Source organism: Anastrepha ludens, chromosome 3 (genome assembly GCF_028408465.1).
Source record: "Anastrepha ludens isolate Willacy chromosome 3, idAnaLude1.1, whole genome shotgun sequence".
In the NCBI taxonomy this organism is placed as follows: domain Eukaryota; kingdom Metazoa; phylum Arthropoda; class Insecta; order Diptera; family Tephritidae; genus Anastrepha; species Anastrepha ludens.
Window position 1 is genome coordinate 87,332,542 of NC_071499.1, and position 23,967 is coordinate 87,356,508.

The 23,967-nt window shown below is 34.9% G+C and overlaps 1 protein-coding gene across 7 annotated transcripts in view; it reads left to right on the forward strand.

Annotated features, from left to right (window-relative positions):
• Window positions 1-23,967, forward strand: part of LOC128858392 (integrin alpha-PS2) — a 135,841-nt gene that overhangs the window by 72,915 nt on the left and 38,959 nt on the right. For all 7 annotated transcript variants that reach the window (XM_054094633.1, XM_054094632.1, XM_054094631.1 and 4 more), the window contains exons 4-5: window positions 6,929-7,026; window positions 23,625-23,751. In XM_054094633.1, coding sequence (XP_053950608.1) covers window positions 6,929-7,026; window positions 23,625-23,751 — 225 coding nt within the window. The remainder of the gene's footprint in view (window positions 1-6,928; window positions 7,027-23,624; window positions 23,752-23,967) is intronic.

Here is a 23,967-nt window from a genome sequence, read left to right on the forward strand (position 1 = left end):
TAATTTATCCGTGGCGAAAACAAAGAGGCTGTATATACTATTCGACCGAGTGAGCTCTTTTTTTAATACTTAGTAGCCTAACTTAGAAACGTTTTTTTCTAGTAGTGGCCAAACACCCAACAAAGAATGTGCGCAACAATTACATATATAAATATAATCTAGGGCGAAAGGTGGCACCATCCGCGAACCGCTCAAGTGTCCTGAATGAATTGCACAGAATCCGGTGAATTGCTGATGCAATAATTTAACATTTATATTCGTTTGTTTTGCTGTTGTATGACTGCGAGTATTCCCTACAACTCCGTTTTCTTTCCTGTTTATTCAATTGTTATGTCGCAACCGGAAACACTTTCACGGATGTCGCAGTCTTGTAATCTATCATTGTTGATCTAGATCCATTAAAATCTAAAAATTTCGCAGATAAATAAGATTCACCTATTCCTACTAAAATAAATAGCGTCACTGCAGATCGATAAATTCATCTTTTTGTGCTCTGCAAATAGTAATCAAGGTACTAAGGAACCGGATAAGATAAGGTGAGCATCAATTTTCAGTTATATTAAATCGTCCAGCATTGAACTGGGAAACCTAGGCTTCAAAAACCAATTCCAATGGGGTTCTTTTACTTCTCATTTAAGAATGGGAACTCTTCTTCTTCACCGCTTTCGAGACTTAGCTTAATAATAGACGATTTCACACAATTCGTTTGAGTTGACTAAAGTGTCAGGACGTTCCTTAATCGCCTTAATGAGCATCACTGTAATTACACTTTAGGATTTTGCGGCACTGTTCAGGGGTTTAGATAAATATGTGTATAGGTACATAGGCCCTCTTAGAAAATGGTTTTAGGGTAATAAAGAACCTAAAATAAAAAAATACAAGTAAGTGGTCCGTTCTTAATTTAGCCAGTATTTCTTAGGAAAACTACGAGACTTTGAATATCAGTGTTCTATACTTTACTTTGAACAATTAAAAAGGACGCGTAACGAGTGATTTTAGAGAGCGTGGGACGCTTGCGAAAGAAGAGGGAAAGCACTGTTTCTTTAATGTTCGATATGTTGTACTAGGCCTCTTTGAATCGCCAAGCATTAGCAACTGGTATAAATGTTGGTATATTTGTTCGTAGCACCTAAAGCACTTAATTAGTATTAGTTAGACCGCGTTCATACAGGAACACATCTGTTGCTTTAACTCGTTACTTGTGATGCTCGTTCTTCTCAATGTTGTTGTTGACTGTATTCCAAAAACTAAACACTTGACGCAATAGAGTGCCGTGTGTGAATACGACGGGCAACATCAAAAGAGATTAAGCAAAGTTGCAAAATTTGCTTTGTATGAAGGCGGTCTTATGAAACTTGCTTATTATCAGAAGAGAGTCTTGGTGTCATTAAAAATAGTGAGTTATGCTAGTTTTCAGCGATATAAGTCCTCTTCTATTCACCACTTCTCTGCTTGACTAACTGAAAGAAACAATAAAGTTATCGAGTAAGATTTTCCGCTAGCAAGTATGGTTATACCTCATTCAACTGGTATATTTTAAACTCACTATCTTACAAATACATGTAATTTAAGGCAGCTCTACTCTCGCGTTCCCTAGATATGTTCATTTATACCAGTTGTTTCATCTATCGCTTCGTGAAAAGGAGATACAGGCCTCTCATCATACTCGTTAGCTGCGAGTCTTGGTCGATAACTTTGTTGTTGCTTTTACATGCAAATTTTTCTTCAAGTTAACAGTTAACTATGCCGCGTATTTACAGTGCTCATTTGCTTCGTTAACATCCATCGAATCGCGTGCAGTGCATTCATCTGCAGATTACACATTTTTCAGCGCGACTACAAACGATCGGCAAGCAGTTGTAACTTCTCTCTTTTTTCTTTTATTATTACCCGTTTTTTATTGTTGCGGATTTTAGAATTTTCTTTATGCTTTGTATGTGCCTCTTCCTTTCCTATTTTTTCGCTTGCGGTTCATTACTATAACTTTGTACCGCAATCAGCGCGTAATCGGCGCAAGGCAGCAAGCCAATCCGCCATACAACTAAAAGCTCCATAAAAATGCAAATTCATGTTTATTAGCTGCACTCAACTGCACATGCAATTCACACACGATGCGCCACCCCGCTCCCCTAACCAACAGACTGCCAGCCAGCCAACTGTCTTCAAGTGCAGTGCCTGGTGCCGCGAGTCAAGCAAAGTGGAAGACAGACGGCGCGGAGCATAGCACGACAGATGTGCACATTTTTCCCGGCGGATGCTCTGTCTAACTGGCTGGTTGGTTGCCGGATTGCTGACTTTTGCTTGCCTCCTGGATAGCTAGTAAGCTGACGAAGTGTTAATGAAATTCTTGAGTGCACATCAGCTGATGCGGTCGAATAGTCGTTGGCCTTTTGTTTGGTGGGGCGGCGGCTTGAGGCTTTCGACTTAAGTAGCTGATGCAATGGCACTAAGTGTTGTGCGCTAATTCACTTTCAGTTGCATCTGCATCATCAGCTACGCGTACTTGGTCGTTTGTAGTTGTTTTTGTTTTTCTTAAGTGCTTAATGTGCAATATATTGCCGTTCAATGTCAGCACTTACGTGCAACAAAAAAAAAAAAAGATCACACATACACTCGTGTATGTGTATGCATAAATATATACAGTAACTTATAAATATAGAAACATAAATTCATATACTTGCGCTAATGCAAGAACTGCGCCTTCCTCCTTTGCACAGCCAAGGTTGGGCGGCGCAGCGGTTGATGAATGGGCGAGCGCATGCGTTAACGTCAAACTGCCGTCGCATTGCCGCCAAGCGGTCGTTGGCGGACAGACGCTGCCGGTACCCAAATAGCTCACAGTACCTGAGTGACTGATTCGATGGCTGAGTGGCTGAGCATTAGGTGTACACACCATGTTGACAGTAACGCAAACTACGTGCATTGCATAGTTAATCGCACGCGTCGATCGCCGTTTGCCGTTTGCATTGCAAAATCTGTGAAAAAAAACTCAAAGAAGAGGAACAGTGGTGACGAAACTGACAGTCGCACCAGCTACTGCTTTATTCGCTACAACTTTTTGATTGTGTCAATTTTGCGTGATGTCGCCGAATCGGAAAGGAAATGCGCAAACGCTGTGCAGCAAATGAATAAAAGTCTTTAAACGAAGTGTGTAAAACTTTACTCGTATTGGTTTTTGCTTTGTTTTGAGTTCCGCTGATTTTATTGCCTTTAATGACTGCTGATAAATTTTTCTCTTCCTTCCTGTCTACGAAATATACGATTAAAAATAAAATAGAGGGATTAAGTAAATGCTTCATACGCTTGAAAGGTAATGCTAGTGAGGATACCTGTGTATGCACATAAGTGTCTGGCGACTGTGTGTTGCTTTTTCGGTGTTTTGCACTATACAAGTAATTAAACAAATTTATTTGCACTTTTGCACACACAAATTTTGTACACTTATTTGCAAATATTTATTGAAATTAAAAATTTTTCTGTTAAAAAGCATTTAATTTTTATATTTGTACACAAGAAGCTTTGTATACACATTAGAGACGTGCATTCTTTTTGATTTTTATGATCTCGGGATTTTCGGGATTCCATTATTACAATTAAAGGGGGTTTAAGTATTTTATTTAAAGTTAAATTTATTTCACTAGTAACGAAAAAACGGCAATAGTTAAATTTATACGCAATTACTGATACTTAATTTGTTTAAGGTATGTCGGAAAAAGATCGATGAAAAAAAAAATGAAAAGAGTTAACAAATGTATTTTGGCTGAAAGAAGTTCATGGATTTCTTAATCTCGTACAATTTAAGCGGAATAAGCGGAAAGTATTAATATTACATCGGGGAAAAAGAAATCCATTATTTTTGCGTGAAATTATCGCGTTTATCAAAGAAAAACTGTAAAATGTAGCGAATTCTCTCTTTGTTGACTTCCATTGTTAACACCCTGTAACTCACAACTGAATGGAACAAATGTCACTTTAATCGTTTGATCCACACTTTACGAGATATCGATCACTACAGCCACCTAGCGAGAAAATAATGCATAACTAATATTAACTATGTTACAATAAATTAAGTAAATCAATGTTACTTTTAACATATTTATGTAATGTTCCAACATATTCGAATTTGCTAAAAAGTAAACTTTTCTGTGAAAAACGATTTTTATGCCTACATTTATATGCATTCATATGCTTGGCAAGAAATTACAAATCCCGAAAATCTCGGGGTTTTAGGCAAATAATAATCCTGCTATTTTCAGAACTACAAAAAATCGAAATCGCAGGACTGCAGTATCCCTATTACATCTTTATAAAGCTAGTCATATTTTCAAATATTTGCAGCTTCCTTAAAACAGTTTCTCCTGTATATTTTTTAAACAAAAACTCCATAAAAGCTAAAATCAAATGAGAAAATTTTTCAGAATTCACAAATAAAAAATTTAATAGAAAATATGAAAATTATGAAGTTTTAGCTATATTAATAGTTGAGCTCGGTAGAGCTTTTGATGCTGTTCGTTCTAAATATACAAATCAGGGAATAGCCAAGGCATAACCGTAGCCGTACGTATCTGTTGGGTTTTGGTTTTTCCCGTAATCGTAAGTAGATGCGGAATACTTCACATTTGTTTTGATATTTGCGATCAAAATTTAGATATTAGAAACGGATGACGAAAAATTAGTTGACTTAGTGCTAAAGTATCCGTGTTTTTATGAAAAACAGCAAATGTTGTCATTAATTCTATGTCAATATCAACTGTTTATGATTATGGCATGACATGCTGTAATGTTGGGGCTATGGTTATGGCTATGGCGTTATGGTTGCGGCACCACTAATTGCAGCTTAAGGCCGACATAAAGTAAATTCAGCCCGTTGAATAACTAAAACACAGCAACTTGTTGACAATTATTGCCAATTTTCGCCGTGAAAATATGATTTTGACTTCATTTCAATAAAGGCTGTCTTTGGGTTACACATTACTGACTCTGGATACAAGTATTTATTTTAATAATTTTTTACAAAAATATAGTTCTTACTCCTACCAAACCTATATGTACAAAATCCAGGTTTCAAGACTAAAAAATTAATAAACTTTTAGCGAAATTCACAAAAAAAAAAAACAATATGCAGGAACTGTTACATGTAGAAAATGCACAATTCCGCCAGCAAAAAAAACAAAAATGTTAAAAATCAAAGCAATTTGTGAGCTACTTCAAGCTTCCATTTTTTGTACCACAATACAATGGGCTATAAACAGAACGAAAAATTCTGATTAAAAAGTTGGAAGTTTTGATGAAAATTGGTTTCAAGCTTGAAACTTGGATTTACATTTTAATTTGAAATATGACTTGAAATTGACGTGTGTGCAGATATTTTTTATTTGTAGTGAAATTATTTTTTAATGTACATTCACACAAGCAAAATGACACGCCTTTGACAAACCGTATACTTTTAGAGTATCACGTCCATTTTCCTTTTTTCTTTGCTAGAATAGCCAATGCTTTACCACTGCTTAATTACTCAATCTCTATGAAAATTGAATAGCGCCAGTCCTTTCAATCGCGCTTCTTTAGTCCTATTGCGTGGATAGATTTTTAATCTTCCTAAAGAGAAAATGATCGTTCGCTCGATGCAGTTGTAACTGACAGCGTAAATTCCCTATCGCAAATGTCGAAAGCAAAGATAAACTGTTTTGGCCGCTTCATTGAATGAATCTTGGAGCAAAATCTGAAACCAGGAACAAATGTTTTCTTGATAAGAGACTGAGTTTTTCAAGTGGATAACCGTCGTTATAACCGCTTCTACATGTTCACGCCCAATTTAAACTCTTCAACGAATTCAGCAACGTCTTTTGGTCATACTTCTCACAATACATTCTCGGTATTGTCCAATTCTTCTTCATTATGTTTCGCTCATAAGAGGGTATGTCTCAATACGGTTTTTAGACTGAAAATTGTATTTCAATATAAATGATGTTTTAGCGCTTTTCTCGTGAGTTCATCCGCAGCACACTTCTGAGGATTGGGTCATAACAGCTTTGAGGCACATTGAGAATCTAGCTTGTTTAGGATTCTGCCATCCTCGATAGCTGCTTTCGAGTTGGTACTGTTTGATTATAGAGACTCCATGTTAATAGCAAAGCTCCAGGTCTCACCGATCGGAATGAGTGGAAAGAAATGATGAAGCTTAAAAAGCCGCGTCACCTCACGCAACTACTCTGTAAGGAGTGTGCAGAGTAATATAACTCATTTATATAACGCAAAGCCCTAAACAAATTATTCGTTAGTTACTTACTATAGAAGGCTTCTTCTTAGGTTAGATTTTATTCAGCTGGACTGAGAATTGCCGTAGACATCAACTGGAAGAAGCGCCTAATCTCAAAGGCTGAGTGCGAATTTACTTAGAGAAATGTTTGAAGAGCGAATTCACGCAACTTTTATGCAAACCTTGCATTAAAAACTCATCTTTTGCTAAAAAAATTTGCTCAATGTGAGCTAAAGTCCATAACGCTTAAGTTGCACAAAGGTGTTTACTTGGAGAATGACAATAACAACAACAAAATCAACAACTTCGAGAGTCTTTTGTACAAAAATTGAACAAGGGATACCTCGGGCTACTTAATGCCCATCAAATCCATATAATTGTACATAAAATAATACGCACACAAACACGCTTAATAGTAAAAACACAACAAAAAATCTACAGCAAATTTATTTACAGTCAATTTTCACTTCCAAAATGCATTTGTAAATAATTCATTTGCAATTCACAAAAATGTATTTATTTTTCACATACAAACATATTTTGAATTGCATACATACATTTGTAATTTGAAGCTTAATTGCGCTTGCGCTTTCAATGTAATTTAAAGTGTAATTAAGAAAAAATTAAAATGTTAAATTTTATCTCTAATCCTATTTGCATATCTTACAGGAAATCATCGGAACACCTATGGCGACGTTATCGAACGAAAGTCGTACCAGTGGCTCGGCGCTACAGTGTCCACCAGTCGTGACAACGACTTGATTGTGGTGAGTAAAAGTTAAAAACGGCGAGCCAAATAATAAAATACAAAATTTATAATATTATGTTTAAAAAGAAAGTGCAAAGCGCGAAAATGTCTAAATATAAGGCCAACTAAAACATCAACGGAAATACACAACTCGTTTGCTAATTTGTAAGCCGAAAGAAAAACCTAGTACGCAAGCGAAAATTGGGTTTACGGCATTGACAAATAAAGTCGAATTTTAACGACATTATTTGCTTTATTTCGCTTTACGTTTCATGATTGCAATTTAAGTTTTAATAGGAAAGAGGCTAAAACGCCTGGGCTCAAAACGGGTAGCAGTGTAAGCGATTCGTGGCAGACAAAAGCGCTGACAGTTGTATTAGGTTGGTAAAGATTAGTCATACAAAAGCCATATAATACATATATATTACATATCATACTGGTATATGAACATACGTACTTTTAAATATACACATGTGTGTATAATCTGCGTTCGTGAACGCCGAATAACTGCCCAACATCAAACTGCTGAACTAGTTTCGATAATTTGTGGACGCTGTGTGACGTGTGTGCTAATGTGTTCATTTACTGCTTATGTATGCATGTATGCGTGTAAGTACGTGTGTGCATTTGCTTGCTGCTAGCGTAGATGTTGGCCATTATCATCGCTGTCAATAAACAAAAAAATCGTTGTGATGTTGGTTTTGGCGACAGCTTAAACGTAAAATATTAAAGTGAAACATGAAAATCACGTCAAGTCCTAAGCAGTTGGCCATTGAACGGGAACAAGTGGGCGCCACGACGTAAAGCCAATCAACCTGTGGCAAGTGGGTGGGCGAATAACATGCACGAATCAACGTATGTGTGTATATGTGTATGAGTGTATATATGAGTATGCGAGCGAGAGTAGATCGCGGAAGCCACTTAGCGCGGGCGGCCGACATGATATGCATACTCGTACATATTTACATACCTTTAGATTTCGTTTAATGTTTGTTTACATGTAGTATTAGTAAAAATCCCGTAGGTGGGCTAGTGTCAGAATGAAAAGTGAGTTTTAAAACTGGAAAAAATGTGTACAGGGAGAAAAAGTTCCATTTAGTAAATGGATTTCAGAAGAATGCTTTCTGAAATCTTCGTGAGAAAATTTAATTTTCAAAAACTTCGAAAGGAGAAAAATTCAATAAGACATGCGTGTACATAATATATATAATTAAGTAAAGAAATGAAATAAAGTAAAGTAAAGTAAAATGAATAATTATGATATGGAAATAATAAAATAAAATAAATTAAAAAAAAATTAATTATAAATTATGTAAAAAGGTAATTAAAATAAAATAGAGTAAGATAAAATTAAATAAATTAAATGCGAAATTTGAATAGAATAAAATAGCTGATAATTCTAGCACACTAATACTTCATTATTTGGTTAAAACAGAAGTCAAAATGAAACAAAAAATATATTAAAATGAAATAAAATAGATAAAATTCATAAAATTAAATAAAACTAAATAAAATAATATTAAATATTACAATAGTTCATAATTCTAGCATACAGCATATTTCATAATTCTATTTTTCTGTCAATTAAATACACAAAATGAAATAAAACTAAATAAAATATATTAAAAATAGTAAACAATTAAAAATAAAGATAAATAAATTATGAACTATAAAGTAAAATAAAATGAAATGAATTATAACCAAAGAAATAAAATAAAGTAATTCATAATTCAACTGAACCCAATAATTTCTTAGCAAACTGCATATTTCATTATTTTTTTGTCAAAGCGGAAGTCACAATAAAATAGATAAAACTCATAAAATTAGGTAAAACTAAAAAAAATAAAATAAAAATAATAAAAAAAATGTATTATGAATTATATAAAAAAAATTAAGTAAAATAAATACAATTGAAATAAAGTAAATTAAAATGTAAAAAATTAAAACAAAGGAAATGAAATAAAATAACTCATAATTCAAAACGTATTGTAAAATATTCAATAATTTTCCAGCACACTGCATATTTCATTATTTTTTTGTCAAAGCGGAAGTCACTACAAAACCAAAAATAAAATAAAATCAAATAAATTAGATGAAACTCATAAAATTAGATAACTAAATAAAATAAAATAAAAATAATAAAAAAATAAATTATGAATTATATAAAACAAAAATTAAGTAAAATAAATACAACTGAAATAAAGTAAATTAAAATGTAATAAATTAAAACAAAGGAAATGAAATAAAATAACTCATAATTCAAAACGTAAAATATCCAATAATTTTCCAGCACACTGCAATTTCATTATTTTTTTTGCAAAAGCAGAAGACAAAACAAAGCAAAAAATAAAAAATTAAATAAAATAAAATATAAAGAATTCATAAAATTAAATAAAACTATTGTTAATAAAATAAAATGAACAAAAAAACTAATAAATTATAAATTATGAAAAAAAACTAAATAAAATTAATTAAAATAAACTAAAGTGAAACAAAATCAAATAAATTGAAACAAGAAATGTAAATAAATAAAATATGATAACTCATAATTCTAGCACACTGCACATTTCATTTTTTGTTTTTTTTACCGAAGCAGAAATCAAAACAAAAAACCAAAATAAAATAAATATTATTCATAAACTTAATTAAAACTAAATGAAAAAAAAAAAACAAAAAATAATAAAAGAAATTAAGAAAAAATAAAATAAATTATTTACTATATAAAGACTAAATAAAATAAAATAATTTAAATTTGTTTTACTTTTTTTCACATTTATTTTCGTAGATGCCATTCTGTTCAAGGCAAAAATTATGCCTTCTTACATATTTTGAGAGGCTTATAAATAAATAAAAAAATTAACTGTTGGCACGATCCTCTCATTGCTTTTAGTTTATTTAAGCATTTTGGGGCACCGAGCTCTGTGTGGATTTACTGAACCTAAATTCCGTACATTTCACAGGTTTTCTTTGATAAAGGCGATAATGCAAGCCAGACCGCTGAAATTGTGAATGGTGATTGTGGTGCCGATACTATAACAGATAACATACAAGGAATTACGCCCAATTTTGGTTTCGTTGATTCCGTTCAGGCGTTTTTGGCATTAAAGAAAATGTCGATAAAATTACAGAAATAATCGATGTTGGCCGGTATTTTAGTAGACGTAGTATCGCCCAGGAGCTAAAGATCGACCATAAACAGTTTACACCATCTGCGCAAAAATGTGACGCAAAAATAATGGATTTTCAAGCTAATATTTCCTAAAAAGAAATTTTTTTCATGCATTTTTTCTTTTAATTTGATTATTAATAAAGTTGAGTTAAATTAAGTAACATTCAAGTTAAGTTAAGTTAAATTCTGAATGACTGAGCTTTAACTATATGCGAGAATGGATTAAGTGTCCATTTGGAGATAAAAGAAAATTAAAAGCACGGCAGAGGGTTCTTAAGTCGAGTTTTTCTAAGACAGTGATGTGAAGATTGCCGAGGAGACACTAATATTGGAATCAACTTTCTTAGTCTGTATTGCGCGACTGAATGAAAGTTACGCACAAAAGAAAAGGCTCGTCATATCTTTAGAATATTTTTATTATTCCTTATTGCATCAAAATTCTAGCTGTATCTATTTAAAACTAAATGGATGGGCCATAAATACTAATCGAGTCTTCCAGTATTCAAATGAATTTCATTTCATTACAAACCAAGTTACGGTTCTCTTCTAAAATTGCCATATTTTCCTCTGGCTCAAAGATGAGGATAATTCCTAATGAAATTCGAAGTGCTAAAGTCACTTGAAGCTCAAAAGAGCAACACACAAATCTTTTCAGCTTTGAAGCAAGACTTTTCTTAAAGAGTTTAGTATTTCCTTTTCTCCCACGTTGTCGTAAAACATTCTTTCCAAAATATAATTTTAAGGATTATAACTTGTTTGTGACCTTATAGCAATGCCTTCAGCGACACCTTGTGATTGGCTGATTGGGGCTCGTTTGGGAAACCGGATTGGATAGAGTACAAGTTATCTTCTTTGGAGCTACAAATATTAAATAAATTTAAGCCCATAGTCGTGGTTGCATTAATTGCTTTTCCATTATCCTTTCCTATATCGTACAAGGTGGCACAAAATTAACCACTCAATCGAAAGATTTATCATTTTTGCAAATGACGTCGTATGTCATACTTGTAAACTAAACAGCTGTAGGCAAAGAGATAAGCAATAGAGCGCGTAAAAATCAAAATAAAATTCCCATCCCTCAAAACCTTTTATGATTTTTGCTTTAGTAAAAGTTATTCAAAAAGAAAATTGGAAGCTTAATTTTGCATCACTTTGTATATGGGCAGACCCACTTGTACTACTTATATGCATACAAACATATCCCAACTCTATCGCGGTTTCAGTTCTATGTGCTTTTAAAAATCCTTTCTGTGTTTTTCAACTGCCACAACAAGACTTACCTAATCAACGCTCGCTTACCACATTTGCCACAATGGCCACATTGGCTGCGCTGTGAACTTACCGATATACGATTTCAGATTTTCAATTCAGTTCCATGCGTTTGCATTTCAAATTTTTCAATTTTCCACATGCATGTGTTTGTTACCGTTTTCATTGCTTCTTTTATTTTAATAGTGACTTTTATTGTTGTTTTTGTTGTCTTTGTTTGTTTGTCTTACTGTAATCTTAGTGGTGGCCTCGGGTGGAAAAGCCACAAATTAAGGCACACAATTGACGTTTAGTAGATGCCTCGCGTCAGATTAAGGTGCGCCAATTGCCGCATTGATTTCTTGATTTCTTAACTTCTCACACATTCAACATTTTTCCTTCTACCCAATCCCTGGCATTAAAGCTTAAACGCTTTTTAATTGTATAGCCATCAACGGCGAGCTTATTTATGTGTGAGTCAAAAATTTATTGGCGCCTTGTAGTGAATTGACCTGCTTTGAAATGGGCGCGTTGAGTGCGCAATGTGAGTGTATGGGTAACTATTAAATTCTCCAGTTTTATTCATTCTCCGTGTAATCACCAATTAACTTTGATTTTAGTGGCATTTTTATAAGATAGCCACCCTGTGCGTCCCTTCTTGCATAATGCGGTAAGAATTTGCAGCGCGTGTTCATGTTTCCGACTCACGCTATGAGGAAGGAAGCGACTTGCTGTGTCAGGTGATGATGACCTGCCGCATTGCGCGCTTTTAATGCTACCCCGACGATGTCTGTCCATTGCCTGTGGCTGTGAATGTGTCCACGCTGCAGAAGGGAGTGTTCCGCGATATGTGGCCTTCAAAAATTTATTGACAGCGCGAAATCGATTCAATTTTGTTGAAGTTTATGGTTAGCACTAACTCCAGTACACTCGTGCATACCTTACGTTGGGGTATGTGGGGCATACGTACGTTTGGTAAGTGCAGGAGCTCCATCCATGCCTCATAATATTTGTTCATTTAGTCATTTGATGACTCTAGGTCAGTTTCGCAGTTTTGTTGCAACATTTTTGCAGCAGGGTCACCAATTTAACTTTATGACTCGAAAGTCAATGTGGATGCACTATTTAGGTCAGGCGCATAGTAACTGAATCCGCAAGTGTGTGATTAAAGCTAAACGGGTCTTTGGTATATGTGGCATTTAGATTGAATGTAAATGAATTTCATAGACTGTTCCTATTAATTAGAACATTTTAAATGAGAATTTTCCATTACACACATAAATTGAAAATCTATGATAGTCTAAATAGGTTATCATGAAAGGCTGTGCATGTAAATGTGTATTAAAGAATAAAAAGCAGCTGTAGGCAGTAAAAGAGTAGAATTAATATTATTATAAATTTATTTGAAAAGGGGTGATTTTTTCTAGGAAAGTTTTTCAAAAAAACACACGTAAAATTCAGAAAAATGCGTGAAATTTTTATTTAAATCGATAGTACAGTCCATATAATTTAATGTTTGAAGATTATTTCATGCAAATGTTGACCGCGACTGCGCTTCAAATGGTCCATCCGCTTAGTCCAATTTTGGCATACTCTTTCCAATGTTTCAACCGGTATTTCACATATAAATGCTTTAATGTTGTCTTCCAATGCGTTAATTGATGCAGGCTTGTCTGAATAGACATGAGCTTTAACAGAGCCCCACAAAAAATTAACTAAAGGCGTTATATCGCACGATCTGGGTGGCCAATTGACAGGTCCCGAACGTGAAATAAAATGTTCACCGAACTCGCCTCTCAACAAGTCCATTGTTACGCGTGCAGTGTGGCATGTGGCACCGTCTTGCTGAAACCACATGTCAATCAAGTCAAGCTCTTGCATTTTGGGTAAAAAAACAAGTAGGAGATCATTTCCCGGTAGCGCTCACCATTCACAGTTACGTTACGATTTATAGCATCTTTGAAGAAGTACGGTCCATTGATACCTCCAGCCCATAAGCCCATTCACCAAAAATTCTGCGTTGCGGTAGGTCGTTCGGCTTCAATTTGTGCACCAGCTGTATTTTGAAAGGCTTCACACCTAAATCCTTTTGCAAAATTTTCCACGTTGTTGAGTAACAGAGGCCCAATTGCTGCGAACGCCGACGAATCGATACTTGATGGTCATTATTAACACCGACCGATACAGCTGCGATGTTTTCTTCAGTTCGCACTCTACGTAAGCGAGTTGGTGGTTTGATGTACAATAATGTAAATTTGGTTCTAAATTTAGTCACAAAAGCTCGAATAGCCGCTTCAGTGGGTCGAGTAAACTGACCATAAAATGGAAGAAGCGCGCGATAAACTTTCTTAACAGAACACGCATTTTTATTATAAAAATCAATGATTTGCAAGCGTTTTTCGTTTCTAAGACGATTCATGGTTAAATTATAGACCAAACTGAAGATGTTTGACAGTGAAACAAAACACAAAACGTGCGTCAGCTGTTTAAACCACTGTTTAAAAATATAATAGCTAAAAAATCACCCTTTCGTAACAATTACTCCTAAAAATATACAACATTAACGCTCTGTCGCCAAATTGGTGATGAATTGCGAAACGTTAACGAAAAGTGGTCCGTTGCTTTATTCTAATCAAGGCAATGTAATTAGTTACGAAGGTTGCTATTTACATATATCTCTAACAAAGGAAAAATTAACGTTGGTGGTTAAAAACGGGTTTGTTGTTTTTCAAAATATTCTCCAAGATGATCAGTACACATTTTCATTCATTTGAACGAATTTTCGAAGCACTTTGCCCAATCACATTTCAAGGGCGCTTTTTAAATTGCGAGGAACGCGAGACACTGTCAGTGTCACTTTTCGTCAGTGAGCGCAGAGCGGCTACGAGAAGATTAATTGTACCATTTTTATGGTGCTTTCTCGCCGTATGAGTATTTAAGTTAATCGAGGTATTCACATAAAAATGTTTACTTCCAGTTTTTTGGCGAGATGAGTTTTTAAAGCTACTGCAAACAACAATAATATGGATCACACATTGAAATGTTCTGAATGTTTTTATGGTGAAATATGTCACATTTGCCAATGGAAATGTCAGATGGCGTCAGACATCACTAGAAGGACCAAGAACAGAATTGTAATTGGCCACCATCCTATAACTAGCGAGAGATTTGTTAACTTTTTGATGATGGATTATTTAATACTCTATAACTTCGATTACACATGCCGACACAAATTTTGAAATAAAAACCAGGCTATACTTTCCAATGGTACTTGACATGCTTGAGTCGATTCTGACCCCGAAATAGCACCAGCACTTGACATTATCGAAATATTCCAGTTTAAAGGTGAAAAATTAAGATCTATTGACAAAATTAGTATCCATCCATAGTATCTCTCTAGGCGACTTACCCATATAATATAATTTCTTTTCATTTTAATAATTCAGCAGATGTTCTAGAGAGGAGGGTAGAAATTTATTTTTACTACGTACAAGGCAAATGTATGCCTTTAATATGTAATAAGTATGATAATACAGGCAGCCGCCATAGCCGAATGGGTTGGTGCATGACTACCATTCGGAATTCCGAGTGAACGTAGGTTCGAATCTCGGTGGAAGAACAAAATAAAGAAAAAGTTGTTTCTAATAGCGGTCGCCCCTCGGCAGGCAATATTTTTTTTTGGCGGTGAGGTTGGGTTAAAAATGCCTTCGCACCATATAGTTTGTGGTGATTCCATTAAAAATATCCCTCCTTTTCTTTTCGATTTTTTCCTCCATCCCGGGACTGCTTCCGCATTGCTTCGAGCTAGAGGGCCAAAACGGCGTCCTAAGAAGGGCACTTACTTACTCACCCTACGTCCAGGGTCGCCTGTTTTGAGAAACCTATGTTCAATGCTCTTCAGCACTACTTTCCGTTTCACGCTTCTTTTTTCGGATAATATCCTCCACGAAATTTGCGACGGCTTTCCATTTTTCTTCGTCTATCATCATTTATATAGTTCGTTGCAGACCTGTTCTCTCTATGTTCCACCTCTCGCATTTAAAGAAAGTGTGCTCCGCATCATCATATGCAGTTTGGTAGGCTCACTTTTCCCATTCGCCACAAATACTTGCGAAAGGATCCATTTCCGGACAAAAATTATGTGAGGTAATCGTTAACCTCACCGTGCTCTCTTTCTACTCACTTTTTTAGATCGGGTCCATCTACCGTACCGTTCAGAGTTCCATCTTGCCTGCCAAAGTGTGAGCGTTTGAACTCTAATATCGGAGAAGCGTGGTACTGGAATTCCTGTGATTTTTGCCTCCCATCTCCGTTTTCGCTCTTGTGCTAGAATATCTATAGGGGTGGTGCCGCTGATAACTAAAACCGCTGCTTCAGATACTTTTCTGTATGACGAAGCCACTCTGAGAGCGCGGGTACGTTGCACAGATTGCAGAGTTTTCCGTCGGCATTGTACCCTTAGCGAATGTGCCCATATTTCGAATCCGTATAAAAGAATCGAGTTCGTCGTGAGCATTAAAAGTTTTCGCTTGTTCTGTGTTGGACCTCCACGGTTTGCCATGAGCTTACTTAACATGCCGCTTACTTTGACAGCTCTTGTTGCAGCTTTCGGCAGACAATGGCAAACCTCCGTGTGCATTTCTGCCATGAAAAAGCTTCTCATAAAAAATATCGGTTTATATTTGATTGACGTATAAGGGTGAGGCTCGACCGATACCAAAATTCAACCATGGTGGGATTCGAAGCGACGATCATGACCTAGACGAAACAATCATGTACGTTGTTTAATATATCTCACTTTCATAACTGTGTGTGCTCTATCGCAATTTTACTCACAAATCTATCAAAACACAAACATCTTCAACAATAGTTCCTCTCGATATAGAAAATCAAAGTCAATCCCTACACATGCCCTAAACTGATACGTAGGGATCCAAACGATACCATAAAGTACCTTTGCAACAATGGGTGTATACGTACTCGTACATATATTTAACAATTGAGAGCATAATATTTTATGCCAACAATCTATTTTTAATCCACTCAATATTGTGCATTGTTCCATTGAATAGTCAAAAAATCACGATTCCCACTGTTGACGTTTCATATTTAATCGTTCGCAAAATGAATAAAGGAATAAAATAAAATTCATAAATAAATGCAAACGAAGGAAGAAGTAATCTCCCAACAACACAATCGCAAACATCACCGTCGAATTATGCTGATTTTTATTGCGATTGTCTCTTCAGTTATTATTACAATTTTATTGTTTTATTTGCTTTGAAGGTTTTACTTTATCTCTCGAATACATACCTATTTAATCCATTGGTCAAATCGGTATAATATATCTTCAACTCGACTCGCGTTGCCTTTTCTGGGGACTGGCTGACGTCCACGCTTGCTGCTTGCCGCATACATGCGCACATTTAAGATGCTTGCCGGCGTTCATGCTCCTTTGCGGTTGCGCCGCTGTCCACATTGCTATGGACTCGTAAGTTTTCATCTTTAGTACTGAGCGTTTTTTTTACTTACTTGAGGCCGAGTAGTAGGTGTTCTTTTTTTGCTGGTCTGCTAACAATAGCTAGCTGACAACCGCCAACTGCACATATACAGTGGTGAAAATAGAAATAGCTCTACGGTCATGCTCGTGCTTTGCTCTTAGAAAATACTATTGTAAGTACACTCAAAAGACTAACTAAGCAAGGAATTTTAGGTACGTTTGTGTGAACGCCTTTCCTCTATACGTTAAAATATATTGGAAAGCAAAATACTTCAAGAAGTAAATCAGGAAGTGCCGTCGCTAAGAGTGGTCCAACAGAACAATTCACCAAACATACCATCAAGCAAGCCAAACTTTTCTTAGAAGTTCATGGTAAGTATTATTCCGATTTGAGTAACTACGAGTAAATACTCGATACTTTGTTGAAGTCCTGAGCACTTGTGCATCGGAGCTAGGAAAACGATTTAGCCAAACAGAGTTCCATAGTACTTTTGCTATAGCTATGACTTTGGATCCTATTTAATTCAGGAACTCCGTTGTCTATTCTAAAGCAACCCGAAAGATTAGCAGATTCAAGCAGTAATAAGTCGAAACAGGATATGGCGATGACTTACGACTTTTGAGAGCACCACCGAGGTCTGGCGTGCAAAAATAGACAAAAAATATCTATGTGTGAATTTTAGACTGAGTTCGACATAAATAAATATCGAGCACTTCTCCTCGATACTTTTATATCATCAATACTTTTTTTGCTACTTTTACAAGTATAGGTATAGAGTATATATCGGTATTGACGCAATGCTATTCGTGGAAGAATTGGCCGTCATAAAGCATGCACAACACAAATACGTGTCATTTGAGGTTAAAACGTACAGGCGGTATATAAAGATCCATTTCGTCCGAACTCATATATTACGAAATACTTGTGTAATATTAATAGTGTCTGTAAAATTTTGAAGAATTGTTGAATAGCAAAATTTGTATCAGTACATAAAATAGTTATATTAGCACTTTGTTGGTGTTATATTTTTTACCACAGCTGTATGTCTGTATGTATTGACGTAAATATAATACACTACATTTAAGTGCGGCATTTAAATACATATATACATACATATCTGCCCTGCTGTCTTAACCTTTTCATGCCACAAATGGTCAATATGACTTAAGCTTCGTGGGCATAAAAAAAGATGCTGAAAAGAAGAAAAGGTTTTAGCAAAGCGCAAATAACTTTACCTATCTTTTGTGCCTGTGTTTTCTTTATTTCTTATATCTTTTTATAATTCTGATCTTTAGAAGCGCAGATATGTGGTGTCCTGCAAACAACTTATTCTCATAGCTTAGTGATCTACAATAAAAAACATATTTGAGAGTAGCCGGCAATGGTGGCACAGTGTTTTGAATTGAAGGGAAACATGGAAAGCTTCAGCATAGCAATATTATTTAGTAATTGAAATAAATATGGGCATAACTTTTTTTATTTAACTCTAATGTAATTGAAAATTAACATTAAGTAAATTTTTCGGTACTAGATTTAACACTCAGGGCCGTTTACCGTTAACCTGATGAGATAACTTTGAAATGACAAGAAAAGTAATCAACTAATTTTTGTAATAAAACGTGTCATCTTTTCTTTGGAATCCGCTTAGAAATGTAACAAAAATCGAATTATTACAACGAAATAGCAAAATGTTTGACAAACTGGGAGAAACCCTCATTTTTATTATTAAAATTTGGAAATTCTAAGCAAATCCAAAAAAAAAACAAAAAAAATAGAGGTGTGTATAATGATGGAAAGAGTAATGCTCTCAGCAAATTTGACAACGAGTTACGTGATTTTAGCTCCAGTATGGCCAGATTACCATTTTCGTAACTTGATTTAGCATTTTTTTTTGTTATTTAGTCTCGTAGTTTTAGTTCTTTCTTCATGGGATTTTTCTAGCCTGTTCTAATTAAAATGATATGTTTATAATTTTGTAAAATATAAATTTTTTAATAACTATTCAAATAATTCACTCAGTTTTATTTAGCTTTACTTTTTTTTAACATCTGGTGGCATTGCTCGCCATTGCAGGTGTTGTTGGTGTTCTTTTGCTTTCGGCAGTCAAATTTCTCTCTCGCTACTGCAGTGTTGCCTAGCTTTGGATATAAAAACGCACTAAAATGCCCAAATAAAACATCAAATTTATTAACATTTTTTATTGAATCGCTTAAAGAACTTTGTATGCGTGACAAATTGTCTTTAAAATATGCGTTTTTGTTTTAAATAAATGTGTTATGCTAATGCACAATTTAATTTATGAATTGTTTTTTTAAGCGAGACTATTTTGTTAAGGGAACGACTTATTTGCTATATTTGAGGTTATGTAACTAGATAAGGTACTCATTTTTTAAAAAGTCAGTATGGTTTCTTTAATATTTTCTGGTATTTTGTGGCTTATTTTTACAATGAATGATGCCCTATGTCCCACTAAGGACTGATGGCCGGGAGGAACGATTACACCTCTGTGGTTTTAATCCACATTCAGTAAATTCAAACGCCTTTTAAAATGTGTAAAAAGGTTTTAAATCTTAAGAAGAGTTGACATTTAATATTTTTGCATAACCTTAAAAGGAGCAAAAAATTAAATTCACACTTTCAAAATATCAAATTTTATAAGAAACAACTACTTTTCATTATCACTAAAATCTCCTCAGAGTGGCCTTTTTTAACCTGCTTTTGTCTAATAATACAGTTTTTTTTAACTTAAAGTTTCGGTAGCTTTAAATTAAAAAAAAAAGAAACAAACACGAAACTTCAAAATTTTCGCATTTTCGGTATAAAAAAGCACTAAATTTATTGCGAAGAGCAAATAGTTGGCAATACTGCACAACTTGGAAAAACGTGACGTCACGTACTCTCTGATGGGCGCAATCTTCTTTCTATCATTCTTGGGTGTGTATGGAAACTTACCGCAGCAGCATTGAAAACGTCAATATCTTCAATTTTTTATTTATTTATTTAAGAAATGAGGGTGTATCTGTTAGACTTTTTAGTCTTTTATAAATTACATCGGACTAAGAACATACACTTCTTCCTTCTATGGAATTTGCAACACGTAAATTTTATTTCTTTTGAAAATCTAGACGATCATTTTTTTTTAATTCACGAAATGAATAATTTTGTAATTAAATCCACATTTAAAATCAGATGATTTCTACGCTTGTTATATTAGAGGTAAATTCATAGATATTGAAAGGTAATACTTCAGTTTACCCGCTACTGTGGGATAGATTATCTAAAATTAATCACTGAGGTTTAGTTAACTCGCCACTATAAAAAGGAGCCTGCAGTTCCCGGCAGAATATTTCCATATCAATTTCATAACAATCCCAATACACAGCTTCTCCTTTCTCTCTTTACTGGTGCCACAAAAATATATTCTTGGTAGTAATCATCTAACATAATCTACATGCCGAGCTCTTTGCAAAGTGTTGAATAAAAGACGACGGATGTTGAAAACAGCAGATAGGGTGAAATAAAAATTATTCTCTAATATAACGTTAAAAATTATTAAAATGTGTAGAGTTAATATAAGCTACAAAATTTAGATATAATTGGAAGTCACTGTAAGCCTCCAAATGAGGTACTATTGTAGAAAGTTGTTAAAAGCCAACAATTCACCAAGGAATAAATTAGCAACTCTTAGTGTACATTAGGTACAAGTCCATAACTAACGAAAATCTTCATTACTTAGTGATCGAGTGCAAGAGCTTTAATATAGAGCGATTCCATGCCAAGTCATCAAAGTATTTTGACCATTCCCATGCAATTTTCTGAAATTTTGTTTAATTAGAGGCGTGAGTATATATAGTACGAGGGGTGCCTTTTATATGTCGGGATTAGAGAACAAAATCAAATTTTGATCATCGAAAGTCACTTTATTGTCTTTCAAAACATTCTCCATGAAGATCTATACACTTTTGCAAGCGTTTGAACCAATTGTCGAAGCACTTTTGCCGCTCTGAATGAGGTACCTCCAAAACATGCATTCTGAATGCCGCAACCGCTTCTTCAGGTGTCGAAAAACGTTGACCTCTCAGTTTGTTTTTTACGTAGGTACCACTCAGAAAAAACAGGCGACCATTGGCTTGGAAGTGCTTCGTGCGCGAACAACTTTTGTTGGATTTGGCTCATCTTGAAACACCCATACAATCGACTGCTGTTTACTTTCGGGCTCATATGCGTAAATACATGATTCCTTACCTGTCACGATGTCATAGACGTGTTTCGAAGCCCCGCGATTGTATGTTTTGAGCATTTCCTTCGACCAATCGACACGTGCCTTTTTTTGAGCGATTGACAAATTGTGTGGGATCCAACGCGAACAAATTTTTTTGATAGTCAAATGTTTATGCAATATTGAATGAATGCTGGTCCCACTAATACCTAAGATTGTCTCAATCTCACGATAGGTCACATGACGATCTTGCAATATCAGTTCGCGCACAGTATCAATGGTTTTCGGAACAACAACTGATTTTGGACGACCTTCACGAAATTCGTCTTGGAGTGAACTACGACCACGATTGAATTCACCATACCATCGATAAACACTGGTCCTTGATGGAGCTTCATCGCCAAAAAATGAATTAAGTTCATCCATGCAATGTTGCTGAGTTAATCCACGTCGAAAGTTGTAAAAAATAATCGCACGAAAATGTTCACGATTTAATTCCATTTTTGGACCGAGATGAATCTTTTAAGTTACTGTAAACAACACAAATAGCGCAGGTATTTCAAAACATTCTGAGTACGTAAAAGCCAAAAAATGTCAAACTTTGCGATACAGCTGTCAGTTGCCAGATTGCAACACCAGGGTTGCCAAATCCCGACATATAAAAGGCACCCCTCGTATAATAAGAAGTAAACTGCAAACATTTTGAAATAAAAATTAAATTGGTTCACTGTATGTATTTGAATATGACTCTAAAAACTGTGGGAATTCTACTATGAGACTTTCTAGTACTATTGAGTGTAGTCTCGGATATTAATGAAAAAATAAGAAAAAAAACCTGAGAAGACGTGCCTTAATCTTAAAATCATAATTTGTTTAAAAAGTATTTTATCATATTTATGTATTAAGTTTTATATAAGGCATACAATTAAAAAAAAAACTTAATTTGTTCTTAATTTTTTAAATCGTCTAAATATATTGTAATAACAAAGATATTTCACTTTCAAAAAATCTATACCAAAATTTTCAATATTGAATAAATCTCAAAATTATATTTTTTTTAATTTTACCAGTTTATTTCTTATTATACACAAGCCTATGAAGGAACCAATTTTCAGAAAAATTTGCGACAATGGTCAAAATATTTAGCTCTTTATCAACATGAGTTTATTATCCACTGAGAAAGGATTGTGCTCGAAAATTTTTTATACTCCTGCAGTCAGTATTTCCTAACATAGCGAAAACTATTCCTAGCTAATTTTCATAAATCAAGGAAAAATTGGCAAACTTTAGATTTAATCAACCTTTTATTAGCAATACTTCAAACACCGACACACTGTACGCCCATCAACACTATTGTTCACCGATCAACGTCTTTTCAGCAGACTGTTCTATTTCTGTTATTGTTTTTTTTAGTAAGAAATTGTTGCTTGCGCTTTAATGCATTCAATGTGCGCTTAACATGACGGCAATGCACACCAGCACTTCACCGTACAAACAACAAGAAGAGCAAAAAAAAAAATAAGTCCAGACTGTCAGCTTCAAGGCAGTGTTAAGTTTGCAGGGAGGCAAACAAGAAAGAGCTTTGCCAAATATTTTCAGACATGAAGTGCTTAAAATTCAGTAAAAAGTGCTACACGAATACAACAAAGCAGGGTACAACAAAATGCAGTGGACAGACCAGACTGCCAACTGCTAAGGTAATACCTAAATATGTATTTACGTAGCCAGGAGACAACGGCAGACCGCCTCGTCGGTGCAAAGTGAGTGGTAAACAATAAAACCGCAAAACGCTTCTCACGTGTGCTGCTCAAAGTTCGTCCAAGCGCGCGATTGCTGGGGCGCATAGGTACCCCTTCTGCCCGCCAGCGCCCCCTGCCGTTATGCATGCAGTAGTGCGCGCATGTGTGCACACATAAGTGCTTAAGCTTTTCTGTGGGCCTTTTGTTCAAATCTGTTTGTCTGCTTTCTTTTTATTTTCGATCATTTTTCGTTTGGCCCATATAAGGCGCGGATGCGTAGCTGAAGCGTTTGTGCATTTCAACTGCATTTGGTATAAGTATTGTATAAATTTGTAAAAGTAATTGCATTCGCCCGATATGCACATAAACAAACACGCAAACAATTTTGTGCACACACGCAGCAAGCCCGTTGCCGAGAGCCGAGTGAAGATTTAGTAGGAATCTATGACAAAGAAAAATCAAATACTCATAGCAGATCTTGGAAAAGTTGAAAAATTGCATTGAATAGCTTCCATGCATCGCATTGAATAATACCCACATACGTTGACGTCAATGTTGTTGGCTCAACGAAACTGTCCTCTGGCACTTTGCGCATTCTAACTAATATTTTCACATTTTATTTAAATTATTACAATGACAATTTATGTATGGAAATAAAATTTAATATTCTCATGGATATTTGTTTTTTGCTTTATTTTCGTATGAACGATGCTTAACTTTTGATTTTATTCTTCACTTCAGGCCTGTGCTCCACGCTATGTCTTCCACACAATGACACCAAATAAATCATTGCGTTATGACCCAGTCGGTACGTGCTTTACATCAAGGAATTTTACGCATTTCAATGAAGTCTCGCCCTGTCGCACAAGTGAGTATACATATGTACATGCCTATGTAAATATTTGATTAAAATTATTTCGAACTTCAGATAGATTATTTAATTTAATTTAAGCTGCATGATTGCTTAAGCAGTAGAAGAATTCCTTTCTGGTAGTTCTGACTGTGACAGAGAAGTTGTTGTGCAGTCCTTCACATCGCGGAAAATTTTATAGAAATACCCAATCTGGCTGCTTGGAGGATAATC